General features: G+C 44.6%; 1 protein-coding gene and 1 long non-coding RNA gene across 4 annotated transcripts in view; one reads left to right on the top strand and one right to left on the bottom strand.

The window, feature by feature from the left end:
- Nucleotides 1-25716, top strand: part of PDGFD (platelet derived growth factor D) — a 231372-nt gene that overhangs the window by 152144 nt on the left and 53512 nt on the right. For 2 of the 3 annotated variants that reach the window (XM_025893898.2, XM_073903660.1), the window contains 2 exons: nucleotides 7142-7328; nucleotides 10281-10461. In XM_025893898.2, coding sequence (XP_025749683.1) covers nucleotides 7142-7328; nucleotides 10281-10461 — 368 coding nt within the window. Of the gene's footprint in view, nucleotides 1-7123; nucleotides 7329-10280; nucleotides 10462-25716 lie in introns of all 3 variants that reach the window. The other variant, XM_025893897.2, reaches the window with a different exon arrangement.
- LOC141374565 (uncharacterized) lies at nucleotides 19067-24739 on the bottom strand. Its single transcript, XR_012381569.1, has 3 exons — nucleotides 24555-24739; nucleotides 21180-21399; nucleotides 19067-19765 (listed from the first exon to the last, which is right to left on the bottom strand). It is a non-coding gene; the product is annotated as an uncharacterized lncRNA (long non-coding RNA).

Below are 25716 nucleotides of genomic sequence, written 5' to 3'. Positions count from 1 at the left end.
GGTGACATAGTGGGTCTAATGCTGTTGTGTGTTGTGGCGGAAAGCCACCGGGACCAGAACATGGCAAAGCTGAATTGAAGACTCTTACCCACACCGGCTTCCGTTCCTCTGGCTTGCAACAAATCACTTCAGCTTCTCTGGGTTGGTTTCATTACCTGTTGAAGTAACAAAACAAAATTTAATTTAAAAGAAGAAAACAGAATGACAGCAATGATATTTACTACCTCCTTTTTTGTTACATAAACTTATATGGATGATGGACTTGCAAAATTGGATTCTTATCTGTATTGCTCCCTACAAAAATTAAGTAGTCTTATTGTGGTTGTTTAGCAGCAGAAGTGGGGCTTCTCGGTTTATATATCATTCAAGTGTAGTCTGGGCAAACGTTGTTTCTATAATATATTGTATAATTATGGCACAGCCATTTTGCAAATGAAATTTTGTAATATATGCCCTTGCACGTTAGGAATTTTCTTCCTCTGGTGACCATTCTTTGCTTTTGTGACCATCAGTCATGCTGCTGGCTCCTGGATGTCTTATGGGGACAGTGGGGCAAATGTATATGCCTGTCCTGTCCCGCTGCATTTGTGTGAGGTGGCGCAGTCTGTAATTATATCATTGATTGTTCCTGTGGATCAAGTATTTTAATCCTATTTAACCACTCAGCATCTGGGCTTTGCACTTTATGTTGTCATAGGTAATATGATCTGAGAAGAAATAAAAGTATTGCTATTATTCGTGATTCCATTCCCTCTTAAACATTATGTTATGGGACGATGGATTATCTCATGTATCTGTTGGAACCAGGGATGTCTCTGTTCCACGACACGGAGGAAGCTGGATGAAGGGGGGACACCCAGGTGCTCTGTGTCAAAATCGGTAAGACAGGTAGCCTCTCACGGTCGGGTCCCTGTGCACCAGAGAGGATGAATTGGAAGAGGTTCCAAGGTCACAGACAGGAAAGTGAGCCCGAGACAGGCCATGAGCTGGAGAGGCAAGATGAAAAATTGAGCTTGAGGTGCAGGGTCACAGCAAGGAGGTGAAGGAACCAGTAAGTCAGGAATAGCAAGCAAGATGATGGAGGTGGTCAGCCAGGTGGACGGTTCTCAATCTAGGCAGCAGTAGAATTATCTGGAGGGTCTATTAAAACAAACAGTGCTGGTCTCCACCCCCAGCTTTTCTGCTTCAGTAGGTCTGGGATGGGGCCCAGTAATCTGCATTTCTGGTAAGTTCCCAGGTGATGTTAATGAGTCTGATTTGAGAGACACCTGGAGAACCGCTGTTCTAGATGAATGCCAGAGGTGAGTGATGGGGCCTACAATGACTCTCCATGAGCTCCTTTGATCCTGGGTTGGATGAGCTAAGTTTGTTTAAAGGGTTCGGGACAAAATAGACAAATAAAATATTTGGCTTTGTTTTTGTTTTTTGTTTTTTTTTTTTATTTTAATTGGCTTTAAAAATAAGATCAAATGCATAACTCAGAGTTTATGAGGATGTGAACTTCTTTCTGAATTAGAATGTAAAATAAGAACTTATATTCTTGACATATAAACATACATAGGGTATGGCGCTGAGTGAAATAAGTCCATCAGAGGAAGACAGTTATCATATAATCTCACTCATATGTGGAATTTAAGAAACAAAACAGAGGAGCACGGGGAAGGGAGAGAAAAATAAAACAAGATGAAATCAGAGAAGGAGACAAACCATGAGAGACTCTTAACTCTAGGAAACCAACGGAGGGCTGCTGGAGGGGGAGGTGGGTGGGGGGTTGGGGTCACTGGGGGATGGGCATGAAGGGGGGCAGAGATGTGATGAGCACTGGGTGTGATGTGAGACTGATGAAGCACTGACCGCCACCTCTGAAACTAATGATACACTGTATGTTAATTAATTGAATTTAAATTTTAAAAAAGGAAAAAATTCTTTATGAAAAATGACATATTTCATAGTTTTGTAGTTTAGCAGCTAGGACAATGCTCTGAAGACGGACTGCCTGGGGTCAAATCGCGGACCCACCACTAGCTTTGTGCCCTGAGGACCCAGGCTCCTTAAATGCTCTGAGCTTCCTTTGTGAAGTAGGGGATATTTCCTAATCATACAGGGTTCTGGTGAAGATTCAGTGAAGTAGCATATTTAAACTTACTGGAGTGCCTGGCACATCATAATTACTCCATAAATGTTAGCTGCTATTGGACACCAAAGTGAATGATTTCATTCGCAAGTGTGACTTTATATATAATACTTGGTAGTAATCCCAGGTTAAGCCTGATATGTTGCTGTCTGTACTGTAATTCATTATTAACTCTTCTGCTAAGAATAGCCCTGAGTCCGCACGAAGTTATAAATTATATGTAAACAGTGTGACTCAGAAGTCAAAGTGGATTACAGATAGCAAAGAATCTAAACTTGCCTCTGATGAATCACTAAACTCTACCTCTGAAACTAATAATACACTGTATGGTAATTAATTGATTTGAAGTCTAAAAAAAAAAAAAGATTAAATAAATAAATAAGATAAACTTGCCTCTAACACATTTCAGACCGAGAAGGAAGAACACCTTCTATGGCATAGGGGTTAAAAGAATCAAGCCTGGGACCAGATTGCTGGCTTTTTCTTCTGACCCCACCCTTTACCAGCTCTGTGACTTTAAATAAATTATTTGACCTCTCTGTGCCTGAGATTCTTCCTCTGCAGAGTGGTAATAAGAATATCTATCTTGGCGGGTTGTTATAGAGCTCACGCGAACACACACGGTCCTGTATGGAAAGAGTTTATCCTCTAAAGGAAACATGCAAAGTGCTTGGAGTAATGCCTGGCACAAAATGTGCCCTAGCCAAGGGATTGCTGGTATTCATATTTGTGTATGTGTGTATTTTGGCAGGATTTTGATTTTTAAGGGAAAATAAATCACAAAACGTGAGAAAAAAAAATTTTTTTTTTTTTTTGCCTTCAGGTTAGAGTTCGATACAGTTTTGTCTTACCTAAACTATGTAAGAAGGAAAGCCTCCCACTCCACCCCCACCAGAACTTCCTTAAAAATACAATAGGCATTTCGGGGCGCCTGGGCGGCTCAGTTCGTTGAGTGTCTGCCTTCGGCTCCGGTCATGATCCCGGGGTCCTGGGCTCGAGCCCCGCATCTGCTCCCTGCTCCGCGGGGAGCCTGCTTCTCCCTCTGCCCCTCATTCGTGCTCTTTCTCTCTCTCTCTCACTCTCTCTCTCTCAAATAAATACATAAAATCTATCTATCTATCTATATAAAATAGGCATTTCATGTATAACCTGAGTTAGTACTTTGAAGACAGTATAGCCTTTAATGATGTTCTAGTGAAAAAGAAGTCCCTTTCTTGCAGAAGAACTCTGTACACCGCGTCATGGACTTGGCCACGGCCAAGTTCTGTGGTCTTTTCTCGGTGCATTGTCCCTTGGTCTTGCTCCTGCATTGGACAGTACTGACCGCTGAGTTTTTGCACCTGCCCCTTTCCTGGGCAGGAGGTGTAGACCCGCACTGCTGTGGGCCCTGTTCCTGATTTCCCCAGGCATGCGTGCCAGAGCCCAGGTCCTGGGAGGGCTGTGTTCCCAAGGCTCCTGTTTGCCCTCCCGACCCTCGCATACCTCTGCTGTTGTCCCAGCGCAGGTCTAGGTCCTGTCCCCAGAAGCCTGCTGAGGCTTGCCCTGGAACTCCTTCTCACCACATCGAAACTCAGCTCCCAGGGTTGCAGCGTCACCACACGGCGCTCAGGCCTTGGGATCAGCCGGTGGCTGCTACCTCTGACTCAGCCCTTTGCATTCCTTTCTTTAACTGCAAGTTCTGCTTGGTTTATTCCCCGGACGCGGCCTCGCTGTTCCCCACCCTTCTAGGTCAGAACCTAGGAGATGTTCCCCCAGCAGGTGCTCTTCCCCGTTCATCTTCTTCAGCGCCCCCAAGACTTGGCCCTTTGCAGAGCCTTCCTGTGTCCACTTCTTTCGAGTGCAGGTGCTTCTGTCTGGCTCTCAGCAGTGTCTGTCACTTACCTTTAAAGCTGCAGGTCCCCCCACCTGCCCGTGTCCCACTTGGGCCCGCTTGGACTCCGCTCCGATCTGGTGTTTTGCAGATGCCTTCGCAGAATCCCATGCACCGCCTTGTATTCACCGTAGCCCTGTATCTCTCCCGGCCTCGAGCAGCCAGGGCCTTACACCCAGTGCTTCCCGTTCCTTGTGCGTGGCTTACAAACGCGTGTGAGGTGTGCGGCCGCTGTGTTTCTCAGGTCCACAGCCGCAGGGACTATTCTTGAAGCACTCTGAAATTAGAGCCAAACGTAACATAGCATCTGGAATCCCAAAAACACACAACCGCTGAATACTATCCCCAAAGGAGACCAGATGGAAAACAAGCCGCTCAGACTCCTTATTTGATGAATGAGCAATGTGAACCCCTCAGATGCATATTTTTAAATGTAATAGTTATATATTTAGATTTACGGGTACCTTCTATTCATGGCAAGTGGTTATCTAGTTGCTATTTACATTGATACAAAGTTTTATTTTACAATACATTTGCTTTAATACATTAGTATTAAAAATACTAATTTAGAGGGGCTCTTGGGTGGCTCCGTCAGTTAAGCATCTGACTCTTGATTTCAGCTCTTGATTTCTTGATCTCGGGGTCCTGAGGTGGAGCCCCGCCTTGGGCTCCGCTCAGCAGGGAGTCTGCTTGGGATTCTGTCTCTCCCTCTCCTCTGTCCCTCCCTCCCACCCACTTGCGCGTGCAGGCATGCTCTCTCTCTCTAAAAAAATTTAATTTAGAGAAATATTAAGCAAATAATTGTACTCAAGGAAATATGGCACCAATTGTAAAGGCAAAACTTTTACCTTTGAAAACACTGCAAAACATTGTGTTTACAGTCTGTACTTAATAAATGATTATTGATTGGCTGATTGTTCATATCTCTCTTCCTAACAAACAGCCCTCACTCGTTTCCTATAAGCCCCCTGTGACCAAATGAGCAGACAGGTAATTCTCATGGCTGCATTTTTAGCATAAGGTCTGGGGAGGAGGGCAGGGAAGGGTCAGCCGGGAGACGTTGTCTGTTGGCGCCCGGGAGGCCGTGCGTGACTGAGCTCACTGGAGGTGGCCACAGCCCCAGAGCTGTCACTCATGTCCTGGTGTCCAGAGAAGAGCTCCTGCCAGCCCCCGTGGTCCTCCAGCACTCTCCCCTGCAGAAGCGAACTGGGCAAGCGCAACACGCTGAACACTGAACAAGTAAAAACTACATATATATATTTTGTAATTCCTGTCCGCACAGGAACATTTGTGAAAGGGAGAGAAGCCTTCGCATGTCACTTGCTTCTTCCCTCTCCCTTCCTCTGTTATTGGGGACACTTTGCCAGCCACCCTGGGCAACCCCACCTTCCAGGGGTTTCCACCAGCAATTTAAGCCTCCCTGACCAGGCTCGCTGAATTAGACGGCCTCAAAGTAAACTCTCTGCGGGAGAACGCAAATAGGCTGTGGTAGGAGGTCCACTAATGGCAGGGTATGAACAGCCAAAATCTAAAATGCAAAGAGCTCTGGATATTGGGAAAGATATAACAACAGACCTACCCAGAGTGAGGTCAGAGTTCACAGGGGAAGGGCACAACGCCTTCGAGACCACACTTCAGACACCAGCCGCAGATTGGGAGGGGGTACCAGTCAACCCATACTTCTTACCAACTGGCTGTAGATTCAGGGCCTCACATAAACCCATCGGGTTTGATAATTTGCGAGGCCGACGTAACGCCTCAAGAAAGCGCTATCGTTACAATTATAGTTTTACTGTTAAGTTTGTGCAGGGTACAAATCAGGACCAGCCAGATGAAGAGACAGCTGGGATGAGGTCTGGGAGGGTCCCAAGCATGAAGCTTTCACGTCCTCAGGACGCGTCACCTCCTAGCACATCCGTGTGTACACCGGCCAGAAAGTTGGCCCAAGCCTCTGGGACCAGGGTTTCTATCGGGCTTTCATTCTGCAGGTGTGACTGATAGGATCACCGACGGTACAACTGGACCCAGCCCCCAGTGCCCCTTTCCTCCAGGGAGATGGGGAGGTCAGGCTGATGTCAGGGCTCCAAGCTCTAACCCTGTAACCACAGGGTTGGTCTTACTCGATAGCCAGCCACCGTCCTGGAACTGTTTAGGGGCCCACGGCTCACGTTGGTTGGCTAATCACTTCATTAGTGTAAACTCAGGTGGGGTCCCCAGGGCCCACCATGAATAACAAAGACCCTTCACCCACCTGGAAAATTCTCAGGGGAGAGCGGTTCCCTGTTAGGGAACCCAGGACAAAGACCGGACAAGTTCTTTATGATACAACACACAGAAAATAGAGTAAGAATCAGGCCTTTAAGAGCGCCTGGGTGGCCCAGTCATCTGCCTTCGGCTCCGGTCATGATCCCAGGGTCCTGGGATCAAGCCCCACGTCTGGCTCCTTGCTCAGCTTGGAGTCAGCTCCTCCTCCCTCTGCCCCTCCCCCTTCTCGTGCTCTCTCTCGAACAAACAAACAAACAAAAACAGAATCGGGCCTTTAAGTCACCAAAAACGAAGGCAAAGAAATAATGATTTTTATGATGGAGAAACCACCGGCAAATGTTTGAATTACAAATAAGTGGTCACTAAGCCCCGTGAGATTCTTTTATGTGTTTCGTTCACTTGTCCATTCATGCAACAATACTTATTGAGTCCGACCTGTGCTCACCACTGAAGCTATGCCGTGATGCTGTCAGGGTAAAGAGAAAAAGAAAGAAAAAAAATTTTTTATTACATGGAAGGAGGAACTATTTGAAATTATTTATTTTCATATTGATCTGAATGAACCCGAGTTCCGAGATAACTGTTCATTTTCCTTGTCACAAATTATGTTAAAGGAGCTCTCCAAGTACCAAATGTTTCGCAGGTAGTGTGGGTCTGCAGCGGCCGGGGAGGTGGGGGGTCGTAGAAGGAATGTGGATGTTGCTTGTTTAGCCGGAAGGCTGCCGTCTGGCCTTCTGCTGTTAGACAAAACTCAAGAGACGTGCTTTAACATGAGATGTTTTTAAACTGTTCTTTGTTTGCTTTCTTGTAATTGGAGCAACATACTAATTTCTACCAGTTGTGACTACTAACAGAGAGCAATCACCTCACAGACTTGTACCGAAGACACGAGACCATCCAGGTGACAGGACACGGCCACGTGCAGAGCCCTCGCTTCCCCAACAGCTACCCCAGGAACCTGCTCCTGACCTGGCAGCTCCAATCGCAGGAGAAAACCAGAATACAGCTTGCCTTCGACCACCAGTTTGGCCTGGAGGAGGCCGAAAATGATATCTGTAGGTAAGTGGGGAGAATCCCTTTCAGGGGCACACTTCCCAGGTGAAGAAGAGCTGGATTTAAGGCATCACACCAGACTTCCCTGGGGGGAGGCCCCGAGGACCTACCTGAGGCGCGTCGGCCCCCCTCCTTTTCCCAAAAAGCCTTTGTGTCTGTCCGTCCTGGCGGATGGAACACGCTGGAGTGCCCACGGCCTCTGCAGAGGGCCTGCTTACCTGGTGCCTCTCCCGGAAATGCAGGCCCACAACTGCCAGAGAAGGGGGCCCCCCCGGAGGCCCCGCTCCAGCCAGGCCCCGAGCGGCCTTTGTGAGCAGGTAGACGCATCCAGTGTCCCACATCACCCACAGCCACGTCGGTGGCTCTGGTGCAAGCCTGCTCCCGGCTCCCGGGAGCTCAGCCAGGCAGCCGTCCCGGGTGCATGGTCCTGATCGCCCCCCGCACGCTGGGGGAGGGTGATGGCGAGGCCCGGATCCTGGCTGCACCCTGAAACCTCAGGCCTCACAGCTGTCAGCCCCAGGCTCTGGGAGCCCCGCACACCGTCTGTTTCCGGTCCTTCCTGGGTCAGCGGTCGACAAAAACCGTGCCTGAGAATCTTCTCCCTTCCAAGCGTATTTATCAGAGAAAGTCCTGGCTGTTCCTTGAATGGTCTGCGCCCAGCACCATATTCACCTAATTAGCACACACTAGGCCGGGGAGGGTGTGATTCCTCCCGGTACCTCACCGCACGCACTCCTTCTCCGTTGCCGACGCCCTGCCCCACGGCTAAATCCTTTCGGCAGCGTTATTTCCCTTTGGCTCAGAGAAAGAGGGTGCCTCAAATCTGGCCGTCCTTTGTTGCATGTTTATTATGCTGACAGCTTTTATTACGTGGCTGTTGTTTGCAAGAATAACAGCAGTGACGATTACTTTCTAGGACCACAGAGGGTAATGCATGCCAGAAATCAGACACAAATACAGGCAGAAGAGCCCGTTAATATTTACAAAGAGAACAAACTCAAGCAGATCTCATGTTTCAACATTGAAAGGGAGAACTCATTTTCTGTGCTGGAAAAAGAGATGGTGGGAGACTTTTTTTTTTTTTTTTTTTTGGAGACTAGGAGGTGATGATGACCCAGACGGGAAGGCGGGTCTCTGCTGCTGAGCTGGGATTTTGATCCTGGTAGGGAGAGAGCTCTTTCAGCACCCCGGCCTTGAAAATAGAAGATGCTAGGGTGGTTTCCTTTCGGGGCCCTTCATCAAAATCCAGTTGCTTCCCCAAATTTACGGAGGCAGGTAGAGAAGTATGATGTGGGAAAGGGGAGAGGAATGCAGGAAGGAGACACATCAGAGCCTCAGACCCTCCCGGCGAATTAATGTGATGCTCTCTTGACTTCATCCAGAGTAAAAATTACACTGATGTTGTGTTTTCCAAAAAAAAAAAAAAAAAAAAAATGAAAGTAACCTATGGTGTTATTAACAGTTTCAAGTATACTCATGCTTTGTGCAGTAACTATGATTTACCGCATATTGTATATAAAATAAAATGCAATTGATTTCCTACCATCTGTTCCAAAGCCTCCTTGATGTTTACACTGTAATATTTTATTGCTTGAATAATGATTCTTTGTGAGTGCTTTTCACCTTTCAAGCACCATAAAAACATTAACTAATTAATATACACCACACCCTAGAGATATCCAGCTAGTAAGTTTGTATAAACCTCTTATTTTGCTCATAAGGAAACTGAGGCAAAGGAATTAAGGGACTCGTGAGTCACTTCAGTGAAAGGTAGTCATGATACGGACATTGGATAAGTTGGGTGGGTGATAAGTTGGGTAGTGTGTGATGAGTTCACCCACTCCTGAGATTACCCTCCCCGATTCGGTAAGAGCTGTGTGGTGGATTCCCTTCACATTCACCTGTGATGTTTCTCACGCTGATTCCTTTTGGCAGTCGCGACAGAAAATCCCCGGTGCGTTGAGCTTGCAGCCGCTCCTCACCCTAAGTGCTCATCCTCTGCATTGTGACTTTAGCATCCCGTGTCATTTGGGGAGAGGCAGAGACTGATGCCCAGAACTGAAGGTCAGGTAGTTCAGCTCACCAAGGAGACTGTCCCAAGATTTGGGGTGTCTGAAAGTAAGAGAGATGATCCCTAGAAGGTGTACGCTGTCACTGAAGATGCTCTACTGTGTGACGGAAAGGTTATATGGGACACTCAGAGAGGGACTGTCCCCTGTCCTTAACCTTGGCATTCTGTGTTTCTCTGCCCAAAGTCAGAGCTGAAACTATGGTCTTCAGCATATTTACACACTGGTTTAAGCATCCGAAATATTTCCAGGAATGGTTAGGGCACATCCCTCCCCAAAGTCATAATGCTTTTTACTATGAAAACTGTCCTATTTTATGATATGATACTTCCAAAAGACAGTTTCCAAAAAGAGAAAATATTGATTTATTTTATTTTACCATGTATTTTCTATAATGGGATGATATAATGTGATGCTGATTCCATATGCTGTGTAGATACAGGTCCTTTCTTAAGGAAGCACTGAATGTGGTGAATTAATTCAAAGTGGGAATTTGTTTGAAAAACTTTATACAGTAAATATTTGGACATATAATTAGAGCTATATCTCCAAAAATAGGACAATAGATGACAATAGATTGTAGCTACTAGTTCTCCTAGGAAACCCTTACAAGCCTTATGCTCAGAAGGTGGCCCATTTTAATTACTGATGATTTGGGAATACTCGTGGCTAAATGTGCACAGGGCTCTTTCAGATTATTGAAGTTTGAATTTGAAAAACTTAATCCAAAAAACTAGGTTTCCTTTCAAAATTTCAGCGGGCTTTAATTTTCATTTTAGTTAGTAGGTCATGAGAAGTCACAAATGTTAGTTTTAATTTCTGAGTAGAAGTATGAATTTCAAAGTCTACTGTAATCAAAACACATTTATTTATGTCAAATTGAAACTAGGTATGATTTTGTGGAAGTTGAAGATGTATCTGAAACCAGTACCATAATTAGAGGACGCTGGTGTGGGCACAAGGAAGTTCCTCCAAGGATAACATCAAGAACGAACCAAATTAAAATAACATTCAAGTCTGATGACTACTTTGTGGCTAAACCTGGATTCAAGATTTATTATTCTTTTGTGGTAAGTAGCCTAAACCACCCTGCAATTAAAAGCAGACACTGGTTTCATGAGGTATGAAGATATCTTCTGTGATTAAATGCGGTGGTGTGAGGGTGAACTTCACCAATTCTCGGTGGTGCGCTGTGTTCCTACCCTACAGCCAACACAGTAAAGCTTTCTTCTGTAAGGAACACCACCGTGGATCGATTAAGTCAACCCTCGGGTCCACACCTTTTTTTTTCTTTTATTATTTTATTTTTTTAACTTTTACCATTGTTTCTTTTTTTTATGTTATGTTAGTCACCATACATTGCAACATTAGTTTCTGAAGTAGTGTTCCATGATTCACTGTTTGCATGTAACACCCAGGGCTCCACGCAGAACGGGTCCACACCTTTTGAAAGGAAGCATGGTAAATAGAAAAAGTAAAATAGTTGATAGTAAAGCAGTTTTTCCTTTGATTCAGCTAAAGTAGGATAAATGTACAGCCAAAAAAAAAAAAAAAAGGGCAGTTGAGAGTTGACCATCTTTGGTTCAAAAAGTTGTCTGTGTAATTCCAACCCCAGAGAAGAGTCTGAATGATTTTAGTTTAAGTTCTGATCCAAACTGGGGAAGGGTCTGTGTTATGGTCATAGAGCCTCAGAGGTAGCCAGCCTCTTGAAGATCGTAAAGCCCCAGTACGGACCCCAGAGTTGCGTACTGGCTGCTGTGCCCGTGCCTAGGTGTGATCTCGTCTCTCCTACAACACGCCGGCCGCCGTCCCCAACTCCAAGTGGCTCTGACTGGGGGAAACTGCTTCCTACAACACGCCGGCCGCCGTCCCCAACTCCAGGTGGCTCTGACTGGGGGAAACTGCTCAGCCTCTTACTGAGTCAAAATCTACATCGTCGTTAATTCCAGTCACACGCCGTCAGGTGTCTGCTTTACTCACGTGGTCATTAATGAGACACTAGAAAGTTCCTGCTCGTCGTCAGACGCTCCGATAGGTGTCGTGGCTACACAGGTGGGCAGGACAGACAGGGTTCTTGAACCCCCGGAGTTTATAATCTGGTGGGGATGACAATCAGTTACAAACCCACGGGGAGTGAGAACAATGAGTAATGAGTTAAGCTCAGGGAGACACTGGGATAATTTTACCTATTTGCTGTCTTAGAAATCCATGAATCCTTCATGTTCATAGCATGATGCCTTTTGTTTTCCCACAAACACATTTTATTCCCATTCAACTTGACTCTGGCCCTTTTAAAGTATGGATATCAAAATAGAACACAGCGCTATGAATGGAGTCAATCTGTGTTTTTGCTCCCCTCTTATGTTAAATTTTGAATGGAAAAAAACCTTGCTTTTTATAGCTGATGTGGGTGGTTGTTTTTTGTTTTGTTTTTTTATTTTTACACTACAGTGAGTTTTTAAACACTAAGTGAATTCTACATCAGAATAAATGAAAAAATAGCATCAGGTGACACTGATTCCAGTTTTAATCCTAAAATAATCCATCAAGCAACATTTACATTATTGCAAACACACAGTGCTGCTCAGCATTAAAATTGAAGTGTGACCCTTTGCTTTCTACATTTCTTTCTTTTAATGTGTCCAGTGGTGCATCTCTTCTCTGCTGTTCATGGACAAAGCAGGCGTGGCATGTTGGAATGATGATGGATAGGCTTAGTGAAGGACCTTTTTTCCCTTAAAATACCAAGCACTATTCCTGCTAATGGATATACTTTTTGTAGAACTTTGGTTACGACTACATCGAATGGTTCGTAAGTCAGCTAGAAATACCCTAACTCTAATACAGTGTCTCTAAGGCAAAATAATTCCTTTTTTGGTTTTGTTTTTGGTAGAAAAGACAGTACAGGTATGGATTTAGGGAAGAATGAATTCTCCTGTTGGAGGTGTTTGGGGTTATGGTGCAGGCTCCTCGCTCATTTACTAGCCAGTGGTAAGTGGCCTGTTGAACAGCCTCTGTAGTCGGCATGGAAACTGGCATCCTTCCACGCCCTTACTCATTCACCTCCACCAGGACACTCAGTTGTGGGTTTTAGGAATGACGATAATGATCACTTCTTTGCATATTTCCCTGCTGACCTCTTGGTCTGCATTCACTGAGAATAGCTCCGGGCTCCTTTTCTGCTCCTAAAAGCTTTTGGCACTAAATGTGACCACCTAGAGCCAAAGTGCTTTGGTGGCTGAATCCCCAGAGGTAGAATGAGCGTGTGTATAGACTGTAGATCTCTGTGGCTTTTGATAAAACTTCATTTGATTCTTGCTCAACAGGGATAGAAGATCACTATGGCTCAAACAGTGTATTGGGAAGATCATTTTATTTGTGTTTAAGTTGTACTTGCAGAGACTTCAAAGCAGTGTTTAGAACAGACTCTACAGAGACTGGGCTTAAAGCCTAAAGTTGGCCAACTATACGCTAATATGGAGACAGGGGGATTAAAAATGGCAAACCCTCTTTAAGTGATATCGAAATTATTATTTTTACAATGTTACACTGACCCAGAAAACTTCTTCTAAGGGTTGGAGACAGCTGTTTTGTAAACCCTACCTTCAGGCATGGTAGGTTCCAAGGACGTTTGAGCCTGAGAGTAGTTCCTGAGGAGTCGGAGTTCACTGGGAAGATGGCAAGTAGCCATCTCGATAGGTCATGACCACCTCCTTTCTCTTCTGTCCCTTTTCACATCTCTGCTTCCCATGGAGCATCTTTCTTCCTCACACCTCAGTGACCCTCCGGGTGTACGGGAATGTTCTCTGGGGCTGCAAGTAATAGGTGCCCAGGACCACAGGAGCCCTGTGCACTGGAATCAAATCTACATGGTCTCGGCTCATATGTTTGGAATACCAAGTCCAGTGTAGATACTTAGTCAGTTTGTTATTCCAGCAAAGTGTGGGAGACTAACGGTTAATACCAGGATCATTTATTTTTCATTAGGAGTGGTTCATGTATTACAATTGTGTTTGATAAGCTTGGAATTCGATCTTCTACCTTTTTCTACAGCACCTGTCCCAGTCTCTTTTAGAGAAGGCTGTGTAGCCTCAGGGGACCAGTTGTCCTGTAAAGCTCCCTTTGGGATGAACAAGGTTTCCCTACTTACTAATGGTCTGATATTAAACAAGTCTCTTACCCTTTGCTTTTACATCTATAAAAGGAGGCTAATAATTGGAGTTGGTGTGTGGTTTTTAGATGGTAACACATACTTGGTGGTCAGTAAATAATGGCGTTAATGATCCTACATTTACCATCACTAATTGTGTACATATCTGTCTCTTCAGATTAATGGTATCAAAGTTCAACTGAGTAAATTTTACAGATTATGTTGGCTTTATTCAGTGATTCACTCATCACAGAGTGTCCAATCTAGCAGACAGGAAGGGGCTCCGAGGAGCTGTGCAAACAGAAAGACTTTTATGGCAGAAGGGAGCAGAAACAAGGAGGTTATACTAGGCAAAAAACTGAGTTCATTACTGCAAGGTTACTTTTCCTTGGAAGATAGCAGGGGTCTATCAGGCAGATTGTATAACTAGTGTTGATCAGGAGATTCCTGACTGACTGGTTTAAGATTCCATTTCTGGGAAAGCCAACACTATAATTAAGTCTCAGTTTGGTAACCTGGAGCTTAGCATAAGTGACTCCATTTTAAGCCTGTTGCCTTATTTTCAACAATGGTAATGAACTATTCAAGGGTAGGACAACTGTATTCCTGTGAGTATTCTACACATGCCTTCTACATGGCTAGCTAGTGTATTTGTTGAGTTGACTCTATCCTGATAAAATATGATTCAATAGAACTGCCTAATTTCATTTTTTGTGATTCTCCCCAGCCTTCTTTCCTTAATTTTTACTCTACTGAGGAGAATAGGTAAACTTCAGAGGGCATAATTATTTTCAAATACTTGTTAGCAAGATGTGATTGTCTAAATAAATGAGGCTCTCCCACCTCAGATACAGTTTGTTGGGGAATGAATGGATGGCTGGTCAGGAATCTGTTTTCGAAGACCATTAAGTAGGTTATTGGAAAGGTATCCAAATACAAGACTCCCAGTGGATGCTTTTCAGAGAAGTCAACAACCAACGGTATGAATTTCAGCTCTACGGCTCACTGCAGTTTCTTCATCCATAAAATGATGGTAATACTGCCAGACATTAAGTAGTTGCAGGCTTTAGATTAGAGAACTTTTGTAAACTGCCTAGAACTTATTAATTACTTAAATATCTACTATTCTTATTATCATTGGTATTATTATTAACATATCAGGTGACAAGTGAACTCCTCGGTCCTAAACAAACAGCGCAGGTGTCAGTGAGAGGAATGCACATATATATACACCTCTAACCATAGTCCCTTCCTCCCATCCAAGTTAGAAACATCTTATTGTACATTGTAACAAACATGAGAACTTTTGTTTGTGTGTGTGTGCACATATGTGTTTAATGTAAGGTACATTTTTTAAAATTCAAAAACAAAAACATAAAGTCATTCTAAAGCTATTCAAAAACTATTTTTTATTAACAAATTGTAGGTTATTTCATAACTTGGAATTTGCTAGTACCTCTTATAAACAATTAAAAAGCAATTTTATCAGGCCAGTTGCTTAACTATATATCTCTGTAGTTTGAATTAATTTTAAGTGGTGAAGTTAAGATTTCCGTTGAGATTGAAACTCTGGATGAATTGTGGTTTTAGAAGCAGGAGAGGGAGAAGGGAAAGAAGAAGAGGAAGAGAAGAAAAAGGAGGAATAAAAAAAAGGAGTTGAATAAGATAGGATTCTCAATTCCAACAACTTTTGCAGATTCTAATTTTGTTCAACTAAACCTTACCAGTTGGTTGAGCAAAAACAAACCAATGGTATGGGCAGTTCATCCTTATTCCCCGAAGCTGAATTCTCAGACAAAGCTGGAGAGTGAAGAACCCCATTCACTTTCTTTGTAAAATGTGTGGAAAGTCTTAATTTGCACAGTCAGATAAAAAATTGTTGGATATTCTGAACATGTATTGGGACTCTGGCCACACAGTTGGACTGTGTATATAGAGCCAAGGACAGTCAAGGTCAGGGTGGTGATCTCACAGTAGCTGTCTCCATCAGTTTTTTCCTTATAAATATACCCTCCTGGAGGCTTGGGAGCTATACAGACTCTGATGCTGTTCATTAAGTGCCTACGGAGGGCTGGGCCCGGCTCAGTCCAGCTCCCTGGAGACACAGCAGTGAAAAACACACGCAGAGTCTCTGCCCTTGGGATCTTGCATGGTAGTGGAAGGTACAGACAATAAACACGTAGGTAAATAGGGAAGTGAGTACACATTTACGAGCAAATTACTTGAGGTTCAGTAAAAGCAGGAAAGAAGGTGAGTGAGTAGTGTGATGGACAGTGATGAGGACAGGAGCCCAGTCCAGCGGGAGTGTCGAGGAAGATCCGTGGATGTGAAGTTTGCACTGAGCCCTGGAAGATGGGCAGGAAACACCCCTGAGAAGCCATGAGCAAAAAGAACAGCAAATCCTAAGACCCTGAAACAGGAAAGAGAAGACCTCTTTCCCTTGACAGTAATAATTCTCTTGGTGCCTTGGGATTCAGGCTGCTGGGAGGGAGGACAGCAACTAACTCCTCTCAGCCAAGATGAGAAAGGAGATTCCGTGTTTTCCTCGCAGCCCGTCGTATTTTGCCTCTCTCTCAAGGGTTCCAGCACTTAGACAGTCAGCTAAGTGCAGAGATGAAGAAAGTCTCAACAAGACTTCAAACAAAGTGTGGGTCAGAGAGAAGACCAAGGGCACAGTCAGGGTCAAACAGGAGGGGAGCAGGGGCTCCTGGGTGGCTCAGTTGGTTAAGCATCAGACTCTTGACTTCGGCTCAGCTCATGATTTCAGGGTCATGGGATCATTGGGCTCTGCGCTCAGTGGGGAGTCTGCTTGAGAGTCTCTCCTTCTGCCTCTGTCCCTCCCCCCAACATGTGCAAGGGAGCTCACTCTCTCTCACACAAATGAATCTTAAACAAACAGGAGGGGAGCTGAGCAAGAGGGACAGATGCATGCTCTGAAAGCCCTAGGCAAGTGTCCTTGCAGTGGGCTGCCAGGTTGGGAGGCCTACTCGTGGCTTCAGCGGACGTGGGTTGAAGCGCACAGTCTTACGGACAGAGTCTCATTGTCGCGCCACCTTGTAGGCGCCGGTGGATAAATGCTCTTATTTGAAATTTTACAAACGTCCCAAAATTTCACTAATTACATAGAACATTTTGAAGTGAATTCATTATTTTAATCAGATTGCTTTCCTAAAACCTGAGCACATAATGAAAACTTTAATAGAATTCACAAGAGACTGAAGAGCAAAATTTAGTAGAATCTTGGAGCGAAGGATAATTTCTCAAAAGGTATGGCGAGGTCCAGGAGCAAACTGTGGGTGAAGGGAATGAAAAGGGGAATCTGAGCTCTTGCAGGAGGTGTGGGGGTGGGGAGCAGAAGAGGGCAGGTACATTGAAAAAGGAAAGGATTTAGGGAATAGGAGACGAAAAAGTGAGGTGGATGCAGTCCCGTGATTGTACCTGGCCCTGCTGAATTCTGGGCATTTTTGCTATAGTCATACATTGGCCTCAGTGCGTGATTCAGCGGGCTTTTTACTGAGCACCTCCTATGCGCCCTCAGCTACATCTGGACTGAGAGTGCTGAAGAACACAAAGTCCCTGCCCTCCTAGAAACCGATAGCTTGGCACAGATGAGGCTCATAGCATCCAGCCACTTGGGTCACCGTGATGACTGACTCCATGAGGGGTTTAATTCAGGCCCGGCCATGCTGTAAGTAATCAGTCTGCTACTGAGCCATGCATTGCATGAAGACGGGTTTCAAGAATAGAGAATAGAGCTGCAGCATCGTCGAGATCTAGTGCTGAGGCCAGCCTTCTTAGTTCACAAATGAGGCAATGGACACAGGCTATGTAACTTTACAAATGAGACAGTAAGCACAGAGAGGTTATGAGTTTGCCTGTGGTCACAGAGCTCACACACAGACGCTATCCATGAGATACGAAAGCTGTGGGCCCTCCAGGGAACAGGAAATCTGTCTACAATCGTGCATAAAATCTCAGGGAACCCCCACCTCTCATCCATGATGTCCTGTGGGTCTATAGATGCAGCTCCGAGCCCCACACATATTGTCTGTGGGCGTTATCTGACTTTGGGAATGTTTTCTTCCATGTTGACTCGTCATTTCCAACACGGTGTTTGAAATAATACTTTACTGCCGTAATTCATTTTGCTCATAGACCCCATGTGCTAATCACATGAGCAGATGACTCCGCATGTGCTGAGTAAACACATTTCCAGCTTTGAGAGGGAGTTTAATGACACTTGGACAGGGCAGCATCCTGTTTATCTAGGGTGTAATTATGTGGCCATACTACGAGTAAACTTTCGTCCTTGAGACCCGGAAAGTTGTAGTGACTCTAAGTGACTGTGCCTCTTTACAGACCTATGGCTTGCTCTCTATACTGTGCTCTTTGATGCACTAATATTTTGGTAGCTGGAGAAAAAGAGAAAAATGAAGGAAAAAGCCATTCAACTATATTAGAAAAAGCTTGCATATTTAAGATATGCCTAAAACAGAGCCCTATTTCTTTCTTAAAAAGCTATGAAGCAAACCTCAGTGAAAAACACCTCTACCTAATGTTCACTAATAAATAAATAAGAACTTACTGTGGATAATAAGAAGAAAATGATAGTCCTGTGCAGGAGAAAGGCACACGATTATAAACCACTGGGCTTCGCGGTGAAGAAATGCGTGTGGGACATTGGGCGACACACAGAAAGGAGGGGCACTTAACTTCAGGCAGGCTGGGCTGGCTGGTGGAAGAGAGAAAAAGAGCTGTTTTCCCCTCTGTGCTCCCAGGTCCTCTGTCTGGGGCCCTGCAGATGAGACCGACAAAAGAACAACAAGAGAAACACAAGTGTGTGAACACGTGCATCTCATACGCACAGGGAAGCGCTCCGCGATGAGTAACTCCAGAGGGGCAGTTGGAACTGGAGTTTAAATTCCATCTTGACAAAAGATCAATACATTTTCAGAGAAGTGACAAGACAGAGGAAAGGGACTTTTTGAGTTTGCAGGGTAGCAAACTGTGGGGAGGTAAATATAGGGGGCGCTAATGGAACCTAAGGGCCAGTTAGGTTTGTTCTGTAGGGTTCCCTGGTGCCTCCAGGCTGGTAAGGGTCTGGAGTTGTCTCTGGTGATTCACTTCTGCCGTTTCTGGTAGAGAGGGGCATGGGGGCCCCTTTACAAATTTATATTCTGCTTCTAGGCAGATAGGGGAGGGCAGAAGTTAGGTCTCTTCTTCTCAGTTGCCCAAACTACTCTTTATGCCAAAGTGACATATCTTGGGGTCACATATTCTGTTGCCCACCATTGGACTGAGACAGGGAATCACCCCAGGAAAAGGGGATTGCCTAAATAAAGGCACAAAGGTGAAAAAAAAAGGGGGGAGGCATTTCAGAATATCCTGATGAGTTCTCTCAAAGTGTTGGAGGTTACAGTTGCTAACCACTTAACTATACTTCCTTTATTCTAGCCGGTAGAAAAGAGAGACAAGAAGCCAAAAAAAAATCACCAAAACAGCAGCTTTATTCATGGTGGTCTAAGAGATGCCAAAGCTCAAGACTCTCTTGTAAAACTAGAGAACTTGCCGGGGACCCAAAGCCAGAGGGGAGTGTGCTACTCCTGCGATGCAAATTCACACCCAGGGCTTCTTTCGAGGAGTCTGGGGTCCAGAGAAGAGACTGGGGTACACTTACATGCCCCTCCCCCTGCATGGAAGATGATAGGTCTGGTCCCAAGTACTCACGAACAGGCAGGACAGCCGGTGAGGCCGGCAGACTCTAAGTCCACCTGTGCGCAGCAGATGGGCCAGGAAATGGAGGGGCGCCCAGAGCCTCCCGATGGTTGGAGTCAAATGCAGGCAGCCCAAGAGAGACATGGGGAAAGGGGATGTGGTGGAGGAAGCGTAGGAGGATAGAAGAAGTGGTAAAGGGAAGGCATTTGTGACGAAGGAGGCCAAAGATGTTTGTGGATGTCTCCGTATCTGTGCACTGAGGCAGGAATACAGACAGAAGGTTTCCCCTCCAGAAGAGCAGAGAGCCGTGTGCTCCGTGAAGGGTCCAAGCCCACAGTGATTTATGCTTGTGTTTTTCAGTCATCTTTGGTAACAGTCCTTGGGAACTCAATCCCACCCAGCTCTGATTCTAAGGAGAGCTGGTTGACCTGCTCCCTCTCTCGAGATCGGCCATTTGGGGAAGTTGAAGGTCCTGAGAACTTCAGGGCAATGCCAGTCTCCTCTCCCAGCTGAACAAAGGAATTAGAAATTAATCATATAGACAGGACTCATCTCGTCTTGAAAATAACTGCCTTTAATGTCCCCTTTATCAGTGAGAATGGGACCCGTTAAGGCTGACCTCCATTCAATATTGCTTCTGTCACCTGTGAAAATATTGAGCTACAGATTCCAAGTGACTCTTTCCTTATTTTGCAATTGAAAATTGGGGTCAGGCAGGCAAAAAAAAAAAAAAAAATCAAAAAGAGATTAAAAAGGCATGGAGCCACCTCTGGAAGAGAGAGATACATGAATAAATAATCAAGTAATCATTGCTTCTTGGCTGGGTCCTGCTGATCCCTTCCTGATTGGTCTCTCTGCCTCCTGTCTCCCTTACCTTCAGTCTGTCCAGAACATAACTGCCTGCTAAAGGAGAGCTGGGATCAAATCATTTTCCAGTGAATGACTTCCAATTTCCTGTGAACCTAATGTCCAAACACCTCACTCCAGTACTGAGAGCCTTCCATGTTCTGATCCCAAGCTAACATTCTAGCCAGTTCTCTCTCCTCCCTGTACATTCTTCATTCCAGACAAGCAGCACTATTCCCTGATGACCCAACTACCTCAGGATTTTCTACCTCTCCTCCCTGCTATTTTATTTTATTTTCACATCTGTATCTATACCTGTCCTCAAAGATCCAAGCCCTCTTCGGTCAAAGCATATTCAATGTCAAAACTACTACCTGTCCTTAGCTTATTTCCCTCCACTCCCTCCTCCCAGATTGTTGGTCTTTATCAACATTACAGTTTTTCAAAGAAAAAATAATGAACACATATCCCAGATACTTTGGGAAATATATAGAATAGTAATCAAGAAAAAAGAAAAAAAAAACACCAGTAGTTGGGTGCAAATATAACCTCTGTGAATATTTTGATGTCTTTCTTTTCAGTCTTTTTTTTATTTCATAAAAATCTTTGTACACATCTCACTGTGTCTCCTTGAGGGTAGAGAGTGGCTTGTTCCAGAAGGTCTGTCACAGGGTATTGTTCTAAGTAGGTCTCAAGATGTTTAACTGAGCTGAACCAACACATATTCTTGAGCTCCTATGAGGCATCTCATAGTTTGGGAGTAAAAACAATAAGAAACAATCCCCAGAAATGCACAAAGAGAAGATGTACTAATAGCCCATTGCCTGTTTTTTTCCAGACTTAAGACCTGGGAGATTTGCAGTCATACCGACATACCAGTGGGCCTAGCTGTCTTGGTCCAGGACTCACTGGGCATTGGAGGGGTGGACGTGAGGGTGGAAGAGTGGGGGCCATTGTTGGGGTCAGAGGTCAGGGGGTTGTGGCGTGGAAGCCGATACTCTGATTGTGAAGTCTGTCTTTTCAGCGTCACGGAGCATATGATTGCATCAGTGGCAGCCTGACCTCAGCCGTTCTTACCTCGGACTGTGTAACTGGGACATCGTAGCAGACATGGTTCGGGTCCTCTATTTCTCATGAAGAAAGTCTGCAGCCTGGAAGACTCAGGGCTTCTTACAGTGGAAAAGCGGTCTTTGGGGCCCTGATATTCTATCACTCTCAGGGTCTTTCCCAAAGCCTCCAGAGCTTTCCAGGTTTTTAAGACACTCCAAAGCCATTCCTTTGATTTTTTTGAGGCTTTCTATACAGGACAGAGGATATATGAATCAGAAACACTCACGTTCACATCTGTGTATTATCCGTGAGACCTAGGACGCGCATTTAGACTGCCCAAGAGGCTGTTTCTTCATGTGCAAAATGGGAAGGATCCACCTGTATCATAAAGCTGCTCGAGGATTACCTGTAGGGTGCCTGGGTTTGATGTGCAGTTTGTGTACAACAGATGGACCTATCACTAGTACTGTTACTATTAAAATACCTTTGGAGGGTTAGAATGAAATTAAGTGGTCCAAGGTTAAGAGGTCTTGTGTCTGCACTGCTGTAACGGAATACCATAGCCTGGATGACTTAAAAGTTATTTTTCACAGTCTTGGAGCCCAGGAAGTCCAAGTTCAAGGCAAATTTGGTGTCTGTTGAGGGCCCACTTCCTGGTTCATAGTTGGCTGTCTTTTTGCTATAACCTCACATGGCAGGAGAGGTAAGAGCTCTCTGGAGCCTCTTTGATAAGGCACTAATCACATTCGTGGCTGAATCACCTCCCAGAGGCCCCAGTACCATCACACTGGGGATTAGGTTGCAAGATATGAATTTTTTTTTTAAGATTTTATTTATTTATTTGAGAGAGAGAGAATGAGAGATAGAGAGCACGAGAGGGAAGCGGGTCAGAGGGAGAAGCAGACTCCCCGCTGAGCAGGGAGCCCGATGCGGGACTCGATCCCGGGACTCCAGGATCATGACCTGAGCCGAAGGCAGTCGCTTAACCAACTGAGCCACCCAGGCGCCCGTAAGATATGAATTTGGGGGACACTGCAACAGTGAGTGTACAGCATGTTAAACCAGACGAACGCTGGGGAGACCATCGGCCTGACAGTAAGGTCAGCCCTAGGAGCAGTTATGTAGTGTGATTCCAGTGCCTCGCTGGAAACCTGCGTACACCCTGAGTCAGATTTGGGACAGTAAGCCAAAAACCCTTAAGGGCTCTTTTTTCATTAGGCTATCTTAGATCCACACCTTCATCCCTTTTGAACTGTTCATGAAAATATCTTGAAATATACCTTTAATATAAAAATTCTAATTTTAGTAGTATATTTGGATTTGAAAAGTTCCTGATATCACTGCTGTGACATCACCTAATTCTACAAAACACTGTGCAGATAGCCCCTAAAATATTCCGTTGGCTCAAAGATAAGCCACATCTCTGAAGCGTATAGGTGTTAAAGGCCACAAGTACTCAATGTGATCTTCTGGCATTTTTTTCCCCCGAAATGCTAAAACTGGCTATTTTTACAAGGAGAAAAAGACCTTGAACCACCTGGTATTCTAATCTCTACAATAAATATCTCTAGAACAGACAAGAAAGAAATATGAATTTGTAATAGAAACTTATTTCATTTAGCCATGAGGATAGATAGGAAAGTTTTTTTTTAATTATTACAAAATATTTATAAATGCAAAGTCTTAACCAAAAAACCATTTCTGAAGGAAAAACACGGTTATAAAGGCAGAGCTCTAAATTCAAATTTCAGGCCAGTGCCTAATTTTTTATTTAATTAGTTACAAAAACAACTGTAAACGATCCATTTTCTTCTGTGCCTTTTGTAAGAGCCTCCCTTGCGTAACAAAAATATATGCTATCATCAGCATGAAAATAAAATGGTTATTTCAAAAGCCCAGTGGTAGGCAGGATGACAAAGATCTTGTTTTTTGTGCCCCCAGTGTCCTTTTGAGATCATCTACAACCCTGACTCCCGCTCATCTCACCTCGGCCCAAAAGGTTCTTTCCTTACAAATCAAAACCACTAGCAGATCTCTCATGTAGGCCAGGCTTGAATTACTTCTCTAATTAATCCGGTCACTCATTTATTCCACATGCATTCTTGTGGAGCTCCATCTCTAGGGCAGAGTTCAAGCTGGGTCCTGGGGATGCAAATAAGGTGGGAAACCTGCCCTCCAGGCAGTCAGCTTAAGGAGACAGGCTGTGATAAGCAGTGACTGAAATGAAAAAACAAGAGGCTGTGGGAGGGGAGAACAGACAAAGTAACTTTGGAAAGAGAAGGTGGTCAGGGTATGAGTCACAGAAGGAGCAGTAGCTGACCCAAGGAGGGGGGAATCCTTCAGTCCACGCCCTGCGGGAACAAAACGAGTCACTGACTGATAACAGCTTAAAGCCTTACCCATCCCAAGTTATTTGCATTTAAAAGTGATAAATCCTAAAGCTAAAAGGAAGAAAATCAACCTAAGGCATTTTAGACTAAACCCGTAGAGCGTAATTTAGACAGAATGAAGCATCCCAGTTGGAAGAAAATGGCTCTTAATCAAGTGTTTGCATTAGAACCACCTAAAGTTTTTTTTTTTTTTTTTAAATATAGGTGCTCAGAACTTTCCCCGACTTACTGAATCAGAATCTCAGGGAAAGGGTGTGCAGAACTCTATTGATCAAAGCTCCTCAGCTAATCCTGATGTGCTGCCCTATTAAGAACTATTTCCTTTGATAAGAATGCTTAATCTAGAAGTCGAGCTCCAGAATCCACACTCTTCTCTGACGATGCCATCCCTAAGTTCGCATTTGCTGCTCATTTCACCACTTTCATAGCAATGAGTTCACCAGAGCTATTTTACAACACTTATGTTGTGTGTGGGCGTTTCTTGTCATCACGGGACCAGGAACACTTCAAAGACAATGGCAAGCCTTCATTAAACTGTGTCTGTTTTCCTGCACCACTTATCGGAGGGGCATGTGTTAGTGAATGTTCCTAAATGAATTAATGTTCAGTAAGTTCCTGGAACACACTATGAACACCTACTATGTGCCCAGCACACAGTAGGGTGAAATGAGATAAGATAAGGGAAAGCACTTAATAAAATGTGAATGCACCACCTCGTTTTGAGATATTGTAACCAACTATGGAGCGTGCTTCTTAATTCCATTAAGTAGCTCAATAGGCTTTAGCGTTCTATCATTGAATTCTACACTTCACATCAATGTCAATATATTTCAGCCCCATAAAAAGAGACCTCTTGATTAATTAGTTTTCTTAATTCCACACTACCTTCAAATCAAACATTGTGCTAGTTCATATCTTCCATTAGTTAATTTTCTGTGTGGAGGCCTTAGGAAAGGGGCCACTTTAAAAGACAGATACGTTCATGAGAAAGAAAACAAAGCAGCTCCCTTACCTTATAAACACCGTCCCCGTTCCTGGCCCATTTTCTTCTGTCAGTAAACCAGATTTCATTTTGAAGACACCATGGCTCTGACCTTCAGTTAAGAGAACATTTCTTCTGTTTTGCTATTTAAAAAATTTTTGTTGTGACAGAGAAAATAGATTTAACGGTGCCTGTTTGTTTGCTCAGGTGTTAGCAACGAGAATGAGACATCTTATGACAATGTTTTGGGAAGGCGCCTGCAGCAGCCCCATCCCCCCACCATCTCCTGGGCTGTGGAGTGCTGGGAGCTTGTTGTTGTTTATATATATAGTATCGGCCTTCTTTTCCCCTGTTCTCATGATCTTATAACCTCTGCTTTAATTTCTGTAAACCTGCTTCTTGACACGTTGCAGGTTTGAACGGCTCCGTCCTCATCTTATTTAGACTCAGCAATCACACGTTTAAAGGAAAACAGAAATCTCTATGCAGAATATATCCCATTATCCTCAAATACATAATAAGTGATACTTGGTCCTCCCAGCCCTGCCCTGATTTTCTAGGTGGAGGAGGACTCTGCCACTAAGCTTCATTTCTAGATATGGTATATTTGAATGAAAAATATCAAAATGCAGCAAAGTAATACACATGCTTTCTGATGCCTCTCTGTATACTCAGATACTCTCACTGCCACGAGGGCTTTGAGGGGGCTGATGTGACAAGTCATCATGCAGGACCTGCTGCGTGCTTGGTACGATGGAGGATTCCAGGGACCTGGTCCAGCTTTTGAAGAGAAATTAAAACAACACTTAACGGTAGCATCGGTGAGGACGGAACAGAGGTTATGAAGGAAGTGCAGAAGAGTGCTGTGCGGTAACTTCGGGGCGGGCGGCACTTCCTCCCTTGCTGGAGGTGGTGGTACCTCAGGAGGAGGGAGCACCTCTCACAGAACCCTCGGGCCCCACGTTTTGAGTCCCCCGTTCTATCCTGGCGTGGGTTGGGCAGCAGAAGAAAACACTGGGCGTGAGTACGGGCATTGTCTTTTCTCTTTGTACTTGGAAAAATGCAACTCCCTTTTTAACTCCCTAACTCCTTAATCTCTTTCTGTGTGAGCCCCCCCCTTTTTTTTTCCTTTTTTTCTATCACTCTGCCTGAGGCTACCATGATCTCTTCCCTGGGTGACACCCAAGGATCT

Source organism: Callorhinus ursinus, unplaced genomic scaffold (genome assembly GCF_003265705.2).
Source record: "Callorhinus ursinus isolate GAN/ISIS: 27379988/994484 unplaced genomic scaffold, GSC_fseal_2.0 scaffold19, whole genome shotgun sequence".
Taxonomy (NCBI): domain Eukaryota; kingdom Metazoa; phylum Chordata; class Mammalia; order Carnivora; family Otariidae; genus Callorhinus; species Callorhinus ursinus.
This window is presented reverse-complemented; position numbering and strand designations above follow the sequence as displayed.